Source organism: Hippopotamus amphibius, chromosome 7, assembly GCF_030028045.1.
Source record: "Hippopotamus amphibius kiboko isolate mHipAmp2 chromosome 7, mHipAmp2.hap2, whole genome shotgun sequence".
Classification (NCBI taxonomy): domain Eukaryota; kingdom Metazoa; phylum Chordata; class Mammalia; order Artiodactyla; family Hippopotamidae; genus Hippopotamus; species Hippopotamus amphibius.
Window position 1 is genome coordinate 86358070 of NC_080192.1, and position 14225 is coordinate 86372294.

The 14225-nt window shown below is 53.7% G+C and overlaps 1 protein-coding gene across 5 annotated transcripts in view; it reads right to left on the reverse strand.

Annotated features, from left to right (window-relative positions):
- The window catches only part of TET3 (tet methylcytosine dioxygenase 3), a 103691-nt gene extending 89984 nt beyond the window's left edge, over positions 1-13707 (reverse strand). Inside the window, exons 1-2 of one of the 5 annotated variants that reach the window (XM_057740778.1) lie at positions 13540-13707; positions 10788-11513 (exon numbers count right to left, since the gene is read on the reverse strand). In XM_057740778.1, the coding sequence (XP_057596761.1) occupies positions 10788-11090 (303 nt within the window). In that variant the 5' untranslated portion in view covers positions 11091-11513; positions 13540-13707. Of the gene's footprint in view, positions 1-2193; positions 2857-10787; positions 11514-12329; positions 12557-13117; positions 13513-13539 lie in introns of those variants that run through there. The other 4 variants (XM_057740777.1, XM_057740779.1, XM_057740776.1 and 1 more) reach the window with 4 other exon arrangements.
- Between the last annotated feature and the right edge of the window lie 518 nt (positions 13708-14225).

The following is a 14225-nucleotide window of genomic DNA, read 5'->3' on the forward strand; positions in this document are numbered from 1 at the left end:
ATCTAGCCCCCATGAGCTTCACCCTCTCCTCCTGGGGCCTCTTCTACAGCAGTCACAACCAAGTGCAGTTATTTATTTACACTGCGGTCTTCCCCACGTGGGCAGGGGGCCTGTCTTCCCCACTCACTAGGCTCTGCACAGAGCTGGAATGTGCTGAGCTGAGTTTCTACACAAGGAGGGTGGAGGGGCAGGGGGCTGGACACTGAGATGCAGAGGCCACTCTCCTGGTAGGCCTGTTCTCTGAGGTCCCCAGGAATCAGAGGAATACTTGCTCTCCTGGGAGGACAGGACCTGCCACCTGACCTATAGCCGAGGCCCAGCCTTTTTCAACCAGCACACGTCTTCCTCACAAGGCTACAAGAGCCACCCTGACTCTCTGCTTGAATCACCCCCCAGGGCTAACTCAGCCCCACCCCAACCACAGGTCCCAGTCCACCCCCTAGCAGCCTGCAGACACCCTAGCAGAACCTCCCAGCCTCCTGCCCTTTTCTGAAGCACCTGGAATGCTAGAGCTCCAAGAAGTCACGGGGGCACATGCGGGGGCCACTCTGCCTCCAGCAGGGACACCCTCCACACCCCACACCTGACCCCTCTATCTGCCCCTCTTTCTACATTTGGGGCTCCACAGTGGCCAACCCAGAGGTGCCTGGGACCTCTCTGCATTGGGGCTGAAGGTCCCTCCCCACCTTCCATCATGACCCCTAGACTCCACTGCACTCCCAGAATGAGAAATGGGGCCATGGCCCTCCCCACTAGGGAGAGGTGAATGGATTAACTTACTTTCAGAACCCACAAAATACCCCAACAGAGAACCTCAGAAACACGGGTACCCACAGGCCAGAACTCACACAGATATATAAAGACTAGGAAATGGGGATGTATCCAGACATAGATGCGGGGGGGATTTATAGAAGGATCAACCAAGGAGCAACCCCATGCCAAGCCCCATAACTGGAGCATGATGTACTGTATCTTATTCAACCCTCAAAACAAACCAATGAGACAGGAATCATTAATGCCCATTCTACAGATGGAGAAATTGGGAGACTGAGCAGGGCTCTCGCCTCCCCCTCACTCACAGCAATACAGTTAGTGCTGCTGCCCTGTGTAGCTCTCTGATTTCCTTATCAACCTACCTCTTCTAGAGTTGGCAGGGGGTAGATGGATGACTTCTTCTCCCTTGCCATGGCTGTGTCCTGAAGGAGGTCACTCCCCACAGGGCTTTACTTCAAAGCTCAGTTCAAGCCCCACTTCCTCCAGGAAGCCTTCTGAGGTTATCCTCGTCCTCTGCCAGCTGACAGCACTTCCAATGTTTCTCATTTGACACTTGGTACTGCTACTGGTCTCTCTGTGTGTCCTGCCTCTCCAACCAGAATGGCTAGAGTCGTGCCTCTTCAAAGCCTTGGGTTTTTTGGGTTTTTTGGGTTTTTTTTTATGCCCAGCATTCCACACATTGAAAGCACTTGGAATCGACTGTGGGGGAAGTCTGTGACCTTCCCTTCCCTCTCCATCGCACAAAGGATCCTGCCAAAGAAACCCAACACCCCCTCCACCTCCAGAGCCTATGTTTGAAGTCACCGGTGTCCACGCATCAATTTCCACCCAAGTAATTGCAGCCCATCACACACACATCATCCCCTATATTTGAAACTCTTTGCAGTTGTCATGGGAACTGCCTTTGCCTTCATTCACTGATCAGGCCTCACAATTAGCTTTGGCAGCGGAAGTCTGTATCAACGACAAGCACGGGGAGGAGAAAGCCAAGGAGGTGAAAGAACAGCAGCAAAGGAAGAAAAGGTGCTCCTCCTAGGAGATGCAGCAGAACCAGATTGAACTCAGGCACCCAGTGATGTCAGAGGGAAAACAGAGCCAGCCAGCAACTCCCCCTGCTCACTTCCATACCAACAAACACAATGCACACAGACTACCCCCCTCCCCAGGCTGACAGGCAGCAGCTGTGGCTCTGCCCACACCCCTCAAGCCATCCTAAGTGCTTTGTAAGAAGGTCTTATATACTATGAACCTCATGAGGTTCAACAGCCTTGGACCACCAAATGTTCCAGGATCCCAGCAAATAACACAGAACCTTAATAGATCGTTGAGGAGGTACGACAGAAATACTGAGTGGTTTAGAAACCTGGGGACAGCCCCAGGGGAAGACTTTCCAAGAGTAATTAACACAAAGCATCTTACCTTCTACCTTGCGGATCCATGAGCACCCTTAGCTGGTGCACTGTGGTCTGTCTGCATCCTTCCACACCTCTGCCACCAGCTGGGAGCATTCGAGTAGCATCTCTGCACAACTCAGTTTCAGGGGAGATGCCTCCCTCCTCCTGGAAGTCCCCCCCTCATCCTTCACATATCACTACACTGAAACTCTCAAAACAGGAGCACCCTTAGCTGGTGCACTGTGGTCTGCCTGCATCCTTCCACACCCCTGCCACCAGCTGGGAGCATTCGAGTAGCATCTCTGCACAACTCAGTTTCAGGGGAGATGCCTCCCTCCTCCTGGAAGTCCCCCCCTCATCCTTCACATATCACTACACTGAAACTCTCAAAACAGGTCCGTTTCCTTCCACAATGGGCTCTCTTGGCCTAACAGTGACTAAGGCTGCTCTCTACCCTCAAGGCGTCCCTCCCTTGCAGCCCTACCAGACTGTAATTATTTGTTGCCACACTTGTCTCCCTCCCCAGACTGTGAGCTCATTAAGGACAGAGCAAATGCTGCCTCCCCTTTACCGGCGGCTCAGGCTCAGCGTAGCGCCTTGCACACAGCCAGTCCCAGGCGAGATGTGCTGAAGGAGGCTGGGAAGGCAACTTGCAGGTGTACCAGTCAAAGCAAATGACGTCCTGCGTCCGGAAACTAAAGCAATGCCAGAGAGAGGAGCTGCCCTCCTCCGGCGCAGGGGACACTGGAGGTCCGGGGACTGAGGAAACATTCCAGGAAGGTGCCTCTCCTCTGTGCGCTCCTCGCACCAGCTCTTCTCCTCTCACTGGCTCCAGAGCCCCCACCGCATCCTGCAGCATCAACCATCTAGACAGGACCCAGCCTCGTGGTGAGAGGATGCCATTCCCTCCCTTTTCTAGGGCTCCAGGATCATTCCCAGCATCAACCAGCGAACCGGGACACCCAGAGCTTACCCTTAAAGGGCAGAGCAATCAATAAAAAGACAGAACAAAATGAGACCAGAGAGGGCCACCCAGTGTTCTTCCCACAAGAAAGGCTCAGAAGGGCACAGACTCGAGTCCAGTACCTTGGCTACTTGTTTTTGACCCGGCATCTCCACATCCCTTCCTGAGGCTTCCTCTGGCAATAATTAAATGGGGTGGGGGACCATGGGGCACGTGCATTCTGGCAAATGCTCCCAAATGACTCCACCTAATGCAACTCCCTTTCCATTCAGAGCATCCAGAATTGCTGCTCTACCAGTAGTGGGAGGCGCACTATTCTTTCCACAAACTCCCTGGCTGGGTGTGGGGAGGTGGGGCACAAGGGAGTTAGAAAGTGTACAAGTCAGAGACAGCAGTGCAGCAACAGAGCTTCTGTGACCTGAAACAGGCGAGCAATCCCCTGTGATCACGAGAAGGCTGGCCAGTTACCCCACACTGGGCGCTGGCTTTTTTTCCCTCCCTCAGTGACTAATAAAAAAAACTTAGGTTATCAGATTTCTTATGCAAGTGACAGGAGGCAAGGCCACAGAGGGGTGTGTCCACTCCAGATGTACCAGCAGCCTGGGCCCTGCACAGACACACTCAGGCAGAGATCCAAAGCAACCCAATGCAGCCAAAGTAAAATACATTTTTTAAAAATAATAAGCTTTGCCGTGGATTAGAACCCAGGAAAGCACTGCCCCTTCCATACCCCTCACCTCTTACCTTGGGGATGGGAACAGGCACCCTAACCCAAGAAATCCTTCCAAGAATAGCCAACCAGGACAGATATTTCCCCAACCCAGAAGTAGGGGTTCATTGACCACGCAGGAAAGCTCCATGTCCAACAGAACTACCCATACTGATAAAAAAAAATCTAACACACAAGCCACTTGAAAGGCCGCTAGTGTGACTGAATTACTGAATTTAATTTTAACTAATTTTAATCTTTGTAGCCACACATGGCTAATAGCGACCACATTGGACAGCTCAGGTAGAATATGCTTCTTAAATTTGGGAGGTCATGAATACTCTTGAGAATTTGCCGAAGACCATGGACCCTCTCCCCTGAGAAAATACACCCCTGCACATTCACACACTTGGCTGAAATTTTCAGAGAGTTCACAGACCATATTCCAACCCAGGTTTGAGATTAGGTCTAGAAATTGGCCAAAAACTTTCTGGCCTAAGAATAATGGTTCTTCTGCAATGCAGGTGTCTAAGGAATAGTTATACTTTACATAGTTTGAGCAAGAGACCATCACACGTGGAAGCCCCCCACCTGATAGAGGACATCTTTGTAACATCCCAGCCAGAACATCCAGCCTGTACTCACATCCATGCATGCACAGGGCTGGTTCTTCAGTCTTGGAACAGCTAAAATGTTAGACAATTCTTTTTTCAGACATGATTCAGCCTACCTGCTTGTAACTTCTACCTTCTAATAAAAGTTCTGCACACTCCCCTACACAAAGGAACTGACTCCCCTCTTCCACACAGGACTCGTCTTAGCCTGCATTCCTCTACTCATGGCCAAGCTGAACAACTCATCTTTTTCAGTTGTCCTGCATGTGACCCCTCTAACAGAGAGCTCCTAGACACAGGCTATCAACACACCTTTTAGTGTTTCAGCTCTTCCTACCTGCTGGGAAGCCAGGGCTCCTTACTTGTACATTTCTTTTTTTTTTTTTTTTAACAAGTGCAGGACTTTGGATTTACCCTGATTAAATTTCATCGAGTTTGGCTGAGGCCCACTGTCCCAGACTGCCCCATTCTCCTTAACCTCTTGTTCTATCATTCAACTTAAATATCCACATCACCACTACAACCGCTGCCACAACCCACCTACCCACTGATCACACCTGATCCTACCTACATCTTATGAAGAGGACACACATCCCTTCAGATCCTAAGCCTCCAGACCCTCCCATGAGACCCAGGGTTCTATGGATGTGCTCCTCCTGTTCACAACTACACCAGCTACTACTCTCTCATGGGGTCCCCTGTCCCAAGTGAGGCTGCTGAGCAGCAAACATCTCCTGAGAGCCCTTTCCCAACTGTTTTCGGAACACACACACACACACACAAGTTCTTAAAGGGCTTATTTTATTGATAACTCACTAGACTAGAAGGAAATGTGCTCCAGAAAAACAAGAATAAACATGGAGTAAATCTCAAGATATTCTTGTCTCCCTGGCCTACAGGCTAAAGAATGGGTTGGGTCACCCTCCTTACCCTTGTTGGCAACTGGAATTCTTTACCTCTGTTCATCAAGACTTATTTCTGTCCCCTTCTCCATGCCCCACACCATTCTCCACTCACAGAAGTGCCATTGACCAGCTCCTCAAACTCTCATGGACATACACATGACCTAGGAGAGTAGTTAAGGTGCAGATTCTCATTCAGTAATTCTGACGTAAGGTCTGAGATTCTGCATTTCTAACAAGCTCCCAGGTGATGCCGATGCTGCTGGTCCACTGATTAGCAAGGTGGAAGTGTGGTCGTAAACCATTCAGGTGCTCTAAGACTCAGGAGAGCAATCTGCAGTAGAGTCCAGGTGGGTCCCCGTCATCTCAGCTCTCATCTGCGTCAGAGGAGTTCCACTACACATTAGATACACCGGGGGAGCCCCAGCCCCGTTCACATCCACCCGAGACCAATCAAACTAGAATCCCTGGGGGTGGGATCCAGGTGATCCCAACATGGAATTCCCTGATCCATACTGATTGATAAAAAGTTTGAGCAAGGCAGTTATACCTGTGCCCTCTTCAGCACGACTTTAAATAAAAACTGGCCCTCTGGTCTGCCCAAGAAACTGGCAGGAAATACCATCATTTATTTGCAGAAATCCAGGTCCACTGGTTTGACTGAGCTGCTTTGTAAAGAACCACAGGGACCCTCAAAGTTCACCACTTGTCTTTCTAAATCTCACAAACCACCTTTTAAAAAATCTGCTCTAGAAGTGTCAGAAACTGACACTGGTTTGTAATTTCCAAAATCTCTTTGAAAAATTGAACTTTCTGCCTGTCTCTGGTCTTTTGGCCCTCTTCCAGTCCTCATAATTCCATAACAAATGTCATTCCGTGAGTATATCTGAAGGTGTGCAGTAGGGAGCGAGTGACTCAGGTTCAGATAAGGTAACTGGCTCTCCTTTCCTAACCACACATGCTGTGGTCTTTCCCCAGTTTACACTCCCTGACACAACAGGGACCTAGTGGCTTCTCTCTCTCTGTCAGTAGTTCTGCTCCAAAGTTGTAAGACTATCCCTTCCTTCTATGTTCTCGCTAGGAATATACAAAAGACTTTTATTGTCCTGAGCATTTTCCACCACCTCAGCACATTCTGGCCACTGGACTCTCTAATGCTCCTCTTAAAGGGTCAGACTACACTTGAATTGCACCCCCTTTCCATGTAAAAAGCACGGTCTTTTACCATCTGTACTCATTAGACAGCAGGCCAAGCAGCCACACAGATGGTTCAGATCTTCCCCAGTCCCACCACCTTCCTCCTTAGGGCACCATTTAAGACTGTTAAGTCAGCATTTCCTTTTTAAAAAGCAAGCCTATCCCTCCAGCTAACTTCCCTTTTAGAGTCTGTAGCCATGGGGTTAAAAACTGTTTACATCTGAAAAACAATTTTCTAAAGTCTATGGTAAACATCTCTCCTTGCCCAGGCTTCTCTCTGGTTTCACAAATGCTGAGATGGGATCCTTTTCTCTAAAGTCTCATCACTTCTGTTTTACCAATCAATTCTCCCTTTGTTGGTGGCAACTGGTGCCAGACTGAAAGCATCCCTCCTCACCGCCTCCATCTTCAGGAAGACAGAACTACTAGCAGGCAAAGCAAGAATTGGTCAGGTGTTCTGATATTGTTGAGAGATCCCCAATTCCAAGGTACCCTGTCTCAAAACTGGCTTAGAGCTTTGTTTCAGCCACTAAATCCACTTGGCTGAGGGCTAGACACACCATATATATTTCTATTTCTCTTTATTTCCCACCCACAACATTCTCGGTCATGCTTCCAAACTTATGTATGCATACTTCTAGGGAAGTTTTCTCACAAAGAGTTTTTCTCCTACCCTTTTTATTCAGATGTTTACTTCCCTCACCCATGAGCAACTTTTCAGTCAGGCCCTGGGCCACAGTGGCTCCCTGCTCCTGGGTGTCCAGCCTCCTCTCCCAGCAAAGAGCCTGGCAAACTCCTCCCTCCCTTTGCCTGGCCTCACAGTTCTACAAGCAAGCCGGGATGTCTTGAAATAAACGTTTAGTAAACTATTACAGCTGAGAGACTAACACAGTTTTTATGCATAAAGATTAATTCTTTTCTAGATGTTCCAGGAATGTTTTGTCACCGTGCACTGATTACCTACCATGTACTAGACATTCTGCATAGTTTATCTCAATCTTCACAAAGAAAGGTTACCCCAACTGATATATGAAAAAACTGATGCTCAACAGAGTAAGTGACACAGCACTTACTTTGGGTTCTTTATCTCCACACTCACCAAATCCTATTTTTCTAGTCAGCCGTCTTCATTGTGCTACAAGCCACCACTCGGTTAAAAAGAATGTGGAAGTCAAACAGCCTGCGACATCGGCCTAGGAGCTAAATCCTTCCTGGAACTAGGAAGGAAGACCTTGGTTAAGGAATGAACCCCTTCAGGTGTGTTACCTCTCTTTAGGGCCCAGGGGAGTAATCAGTCACCTACCTCTGTGGTGGACAGGACCAGCCCTAGGAGCTGCCTCTGGTATGAAAATACTGAACTTTTCTGGTGCTCTGCAGCACCACCTACCTGCACTGGGTAAAAAAGTGAGGAGCAGGGAAGGAAGACAAGAAAGTCAAGATAAGATCCCCCTCTTACAGGATGACACAAAGCAGCTGTCAGCAGATAGCTCGGAGGAAGCCCCCAAAGGAAGCCAGAGGAGGTGGAGACAGGATGGAAGAAAGGGTGCCCAGAAGAAGATATGTTGAGAAGCACAGATGCAAGTGGAGGGTCTGATTCCCAAGAGGCTCCTGGGAAGCTGTGTCTTGTCCCACTTGAAGAGTAGGGACCAAGTGCTGAAGTTCTATGTGTCTCCTCCTTTTCTGACCTCTCAAATTCTGGGAGGGGACATGTCCCCTCTGCTACATGACTGTTCAGACCTAGTGGTTAAGGTCACAACAGTCCCCTGGGGGCTGTAAACGCTGGGCTGGTTCCCGGGGCTCCCTCACTCAGGCACAGCCTCTTGGGCCTGTCAGCTCTGCTAGAGATACATTCATCAAATGCAGTGTAGCCTGGACAGTGGTTCCCAAGCTTTCAGCCTTCATGGACCAATTTAAAAAAAAATGTAGAGACAGACACCAGTTACTATTTTATATTTTGCCAAGTAAAGACTTTTAAAAAATAGATCTATTTCTAGCAACACCTCCATTTCAAAAAAGACAGCACATTTTTTAAACATCAAGAAGTAGACGGTACCTATCCTTGAAACAAAGTACTGCTCTTGAAGTCAAAGAAAGTTAGCTATATGACAAAGCTCACTCCATTGTCCCCTTTCCATTGTTTCTCCAGAAACTGGGAGAACTCTTTCGTGGGGGCAGGGGCAGCGGCAGCACGGGTCCACAGATCATTCCGTGGACCCTCTGTCCAGGGGGGAACACAGTACACCAAACCACATTTTCCTTGACCCTGGGGGCGTAGAGGGGCAGTCGGCCATGGCAAGGTCCACAGGGATGCAGACATCTCTCAGGGGGCTGTCTCTAAGCCTCAGCCAAGCCAGATCCCCAGTCTCTTAATCGTGACCACCAGGCAGCCCAGGCCAGCAGCTTACACACAAGCATGACAGGCCCCTGGCTGCACTCCCAGCCCCTTTCACTCAGGTATGCCTCATTGTTGCCGAAAGAAGAGCTTAAACACGGTTTGCAAAAGCCACGCGTTCTAGGAACATCCAGCCCAGAATGCTTAGCCCCCTTAATCCCCCAGGGTTTGAGAGGAATGGAATGAGCAAAGGTGGAAGAGAAGGGGGTAAATCCTACAAGGAAGCAAGCAAAGGAACCAAGCTTTACAAAGTAGACGGGCAGGTCCTCCTTATACCAAAACACGAGACCTCCTGCCCAGGAGTGACGCCTACCCCTGATACCACCCCCTTTCAGAAATGACCCACAGGGCCAGCAGGATGCCAACTCCCCCGAAAACCAGCAACATAAAGGGGCTGGACACAGTCTCCCGGGCTGGGGTGGGGAGCTGCAAATGTGATCCAGATGTTTGCTTTAACCTGAGACCAGGGAAACAGGGCACCAGTCCACCGTCCCTGGACCGTGATATGCAGCTTCCACAGAGAGTGGGCAAAAGAAGGTGAGAAGAGGCAGAAACACCCTAGCAACACCCACGTTCCTGACCGAAACACTTGGATTTTTCTTCCCAGCCACGGGACCACAGCCCCATCAAGCTGGCGGCACAGCTCTGAATCAGCGGTCAGGGAAATCCCGAGTGCAAGCTGTCAGCCCATCGAAGCCACAGGTGCCCCAGCGCTCAGAAGCACAGCGGTTTCCAGCCCAGATGGAAAGGGCTTCAAAGGCCATCAAGCACAACCCCTCCATCTCCCCAGGGAGAAGACAGACACAGGGAGGGGACCTGAGTTGTCTGAGCCCTTGGACAAATCAGTGGCAGAGCGGGGGAGCCCCGCTGACAGCGCAGGCCTCCGTCTCTGTCCAGCGCCAGTTCCACTGCCTGGAGCGACCTCAGCCGCTACACTGCTCCTCCCTAGCTGCTCAACTTCGCGCGTCCCTACTTCTGCCAACTCTCCGCTGTTACGGCTGCCACGAACCTCATGCCGGCAACCCACCACCAGCATGGAAAGGAAAGATGGCCAGTGCAGGGTCACTGCCTCTCCACTTCCCCCTCTGCTCTCGTGCCAACTCCTCCTTCCCTCCCTCTACCTCCCTACTCCAAATTAAGGAAGTACTCCTTCCGGGGATTGACGATGTCTCAAAAACACATCATTCATTCATTCAATTAGTATCTGAGTGCATACTACACACCAAGGAACTCAGCCAGGTCCTGAGAACAGGGAAAAATGGTCCTTGACCTCAAGAAGTACTATCTAGTAGGGGAACCCAAATCATGGGTTTTTCATTAAATTTCCAAACAAGAAATCCCAAACATTTTTAGGTACCATCCCAAAAATGATGGTACCCAAAAAGATTCAGGGAAAGAAACATCCCACTCCATCAGGGCAGCATAAAACCACCCTGTTGCTCCAAATTTTTATTTCCAAACTCATCAGCCTCCAACCCTTACCTGACATCATCACTCCCCACATTACCCAAGCATTGGTATGACCTTGAAATACATCTGAGGCTTCAAGCAGGACAAGAAACTCCCAGAGATAAAGCTGGACATCACTGTCCTGCGTCACATGCAAACATCAGAGATGAGACTGCTAGCTCCCTTCGCAACCGGCTTACTCTCCTACCAACTGTCAGCCCAGCAAAGGAGCCCAAACAGCTTCTAAACACAGTAACACTCCTATTTATGGCCCCACTCAAAGTTGGACCAGGAGGATCAAAACGGGAGAACCGGCTTAACTGTCTTCAGCAACACCCCTGCGAATACACCCTCAAGGAAGGGACAGGGCAGCCAAGCAAGATCCAGCTTACCTCCTTGAGAAGCCCCACTTTTTTCTTCAGCACCTCACACTTGCGCAGTTTGCAGATTTGGTGTGTGCGGCGGTTGGTACAGCTGGTGCAAGCCCCACAGTTTTCTAGCCGCCGGCAGGGCTCACAAGTACCGCACCGTTTCCGTTTCTTCCGCCCATCTCCACCCCCTCGGAGTTGGGGTTCACTCCCAGCCATTGGGAGCCCAGGCCCCTGGAAGCCCCCTACCATCACCTGGCCCTGAGGGAAGTCATAAAGGCCTGGCAGGTCCGGCTGGACTGCCAGGGGCACCTGAAACTGACTCATGACGCTGCCAGAGGTGGGGGCATAGGTGCTGGGGCAGAGCCACAGTCCAGCTTCCTGCCTGCAAAGGCCACCAACAGGTCCTTCTCTCCTAAAGCAGTCAAAATCTACAGGGTGAAGACAAGTAGCTCCAGGCTCCCGGATGGGCGCCTCTTCTCCACCCCTCTTCACCTCCTTTGCAGCAGTCTGATAGGACTCAGTTGGGGGCCACTCTCCCACCTGCTGGGGCCTGGGATCTGGGGGAGGACACCAGCAGCAGTCCCCAGAGAAGGGATCATCTTGGCTGCGTGGGTTCTTCACCCTCACCCGCTCTGGACCCAGGCATGAGGTGTGCCGGTAGGTGTGTGACTGGGGCAGGGCAGGGTGAGGAGTTTCTCCTCCGGTATTTCTTCTCCCGGGTCAGGGTGTTGGAGAAGGCAGCGCTGCCTGAAAAAGAAAAAGGGGAAGCGCATCACTCGGGGCTCGGGGACAACTTTCACGTATTACCTCTTCCTGCTTCTGGGAAAAGAGAAGATGGGGGAAGAGAATGGGCTTGTTCTCACTAAGTTCTGCCCAGAACCTCTGGCAGGGCACACTAGCACCCGCTCCCTGAGGGAGGAGGTCTAGGGGCGGACTGGGTGCTAAGGAAACCTGGACGGCGAATTTAAGGGGGTGGTCAAGGTGAGATTTCTAAGAAAGTTGTGCTTCGCCCCACCCCCACGGGCTTGGGAGAGTTTTGCCAAAATTCCCACACACCCCTCACTGGAGATCGCTGGGCCCTCCCCAGGGGAGCACAGCTTTCAAAATAAAGTTTGCAGAGAGCTTCACTCTGCGGGGCTGCCCGGGCGCCCCCGGCACGGAAGCGGCCTGGAGGGGGGCGCGCCCGGGGTAGCCCGCGCCGGCCGCCCTGCCGCGCTCCCCGCCCGCCGGCCGGCCCCGGGAAGGCGGCCCGCTCCGACGAGGGGGCGCGGGGAGGGGGGCGCGCTCCGGCTCAGGCCCGGCCGCGCGCGCGCAGCCGCTCGGGCTCCTTTGTTCTGGGGCCTCGGCCGCTCGGCTCCGGCGGCTCCGCAGCCCCCGCCCCGCCCCGCCGCCCCCGCCCGGCTCCGCTACACTGTGACCCGCAGCACACCCACCTCGTCCCCCGCAACAAAGTAACGGCGCCCCCCCCGGCCGGCCCCCTGGGCCGTCCCCTCCCCCGCGGACCGGGCCCCCCACGCCTCCCCTCCCCCACCCCGGAGCCGGAAAGGCACCGACTGCACCGACCTGCCCGCCGCCTCCGGGGCGGAGCGCACAAAGGGGCAAAGTTTCCCGGCCAGCGCTGCCGCCACCACCGTCGCGGCCGCCGCCGCCGCCTGGGGCGCCCGCCTCCTGGAGCGCCCGGCCCGGCCGAGCTCGGCGCACGGAGCCCCCCGCCCGGGCCGAGGAGGGGACGGCGCAGGAGGAAGGAAGAGGCAGCGGCGGCCGCGGCGGCGGCAGCAGCAGCAATGAAGGCGTCCGCGGGACTCCCCGCCCCCCGCGCGCCGCGGCACGTGCTCGCCCGGGGACTCCCCCGCCCGGGAGGGCGCGCACGTGCGGCCCCGCAGAGCCCCGCCGGCCCCGCCGCTGCCCCCCTCCGCCGGGCTCGGGGCTACTTGTGGGGGCAGTTCCGCGGAGGGGGAGGGGATGGCGCGGGCCGTCCTCGAGCGGGTGGGGGCAGGGCCCGGCCCGGACGCCGCGCCTTTGCACCTGCAGTACCACCCCTCCCCCGCGGTCGGTCCTCCCGGGACCCGGCCGCCCTCCTCCGGTTGGCCGCCCCCGCCCTCCGGCGCTTCTGCAGCCCGGGCAGGCGCGGCGGGCGGCGCGGGGTGGGGCACGCGGACCTTCCAGCCTAGGCCCTCGGCGGAGCCGGCCTCGGTGTCCCCACTTCCTGCCACTCCCTGCGGGCCGAGCGGCCTGGGACGGCCCCGGCGCCCCCGGGAGTCCTGCGCTCCGGGCCCCACTGACCCCCCTCTCCTGGCCGCGGCTTGCTCATTCCAAGGCAGGACAATGGGGTACATCGCGCGTTTGCGTACCGAATCAGCCTCGCCGGCGAGGAGGGGACACCCGCGAGCAGAGGCCGAGGGCCAGCCGGGAGGCACCCTCGCGGGGGTCATGGCCGAGCGCCCTACCCAGGCGGACCCCGGGGCCCTGCCATCGCGAGCCTCCCCGGCGCCGCTCTCGGCTCTTTCGCGTCGAAAACAAAGACTAATCCGATACCCCCGCCCTGCCTCCCAGAGGAGGGGGAACGGGCGCGTCGCGGAGGGTAACCGAGGAGGACAGCGTTCAGGAGGGGCTCGGACAGCCTCCGAGGGGGCCGTGGCGCAACAGAGCCCTATAACCCAGCGCAGACACTTTGAAAAGTCACCCCGGGCTGTTTTCCAGCCAAGGGGCAAGGCGTAAGAATATTTCCAAGTTGCCAAACTGCCCGTTCTCTCTGCTGCTTTTTTCCCCTCACCTGTTGTGCAGGCCAAGTTGAAATTCCAGGTTAGATTAATTCAGCTCCACCCATCTGGCCTGACTGCCAGGCTGGTCCCCGAAGCTTCCTTCCACCTACCTGGGTTGCTGGGGAGAAGGGTGGGTGGGTCTCTAACACACACACACACACACACACACACACGCACACACACGCGCGCGCACAAACACGGGCAAGTCCTGGCAGAAACAACCACCGGCGGACTGGCCTGACCAGTTTGGGCGGTGTTCAGGGAGCCAGGTATCTGGCAGCCGTCGCCACCAGGCTGAAGCTAACAACTCAGCCAGAACTGGAAAAAGAGCATTCGGCCGGTTATTTAGAAGAAGAAGAAAAAAAAAAAAGTAATTGATCTCAAGCAGCGCTGTCCAGAAAGCCCTAGGCGGTAGGAGAAGCCCGGGTTCTGCCTGGAACTTCCCTCCCCACAGGCCTGATTTTGACAGCCTGCTCCAGTGGCCAGGTTGTCAAGCTGTGGGGAGGGTGGTGAACATGGCTGCGATACCTACTTCCTACTCTGGCCTTTGAGAGTAGGAAAGAATTTCTGTTCAGGGAAGTAAGACTAGAACAGAGAAGAGATAGCAATAGAGTGTAGTTTTCAGTCAAACATGAGAACAGTTTGTGGACTTATTGTTTTTGATGTAATGAATGTTTAATGTTTTAAATATTTTGTT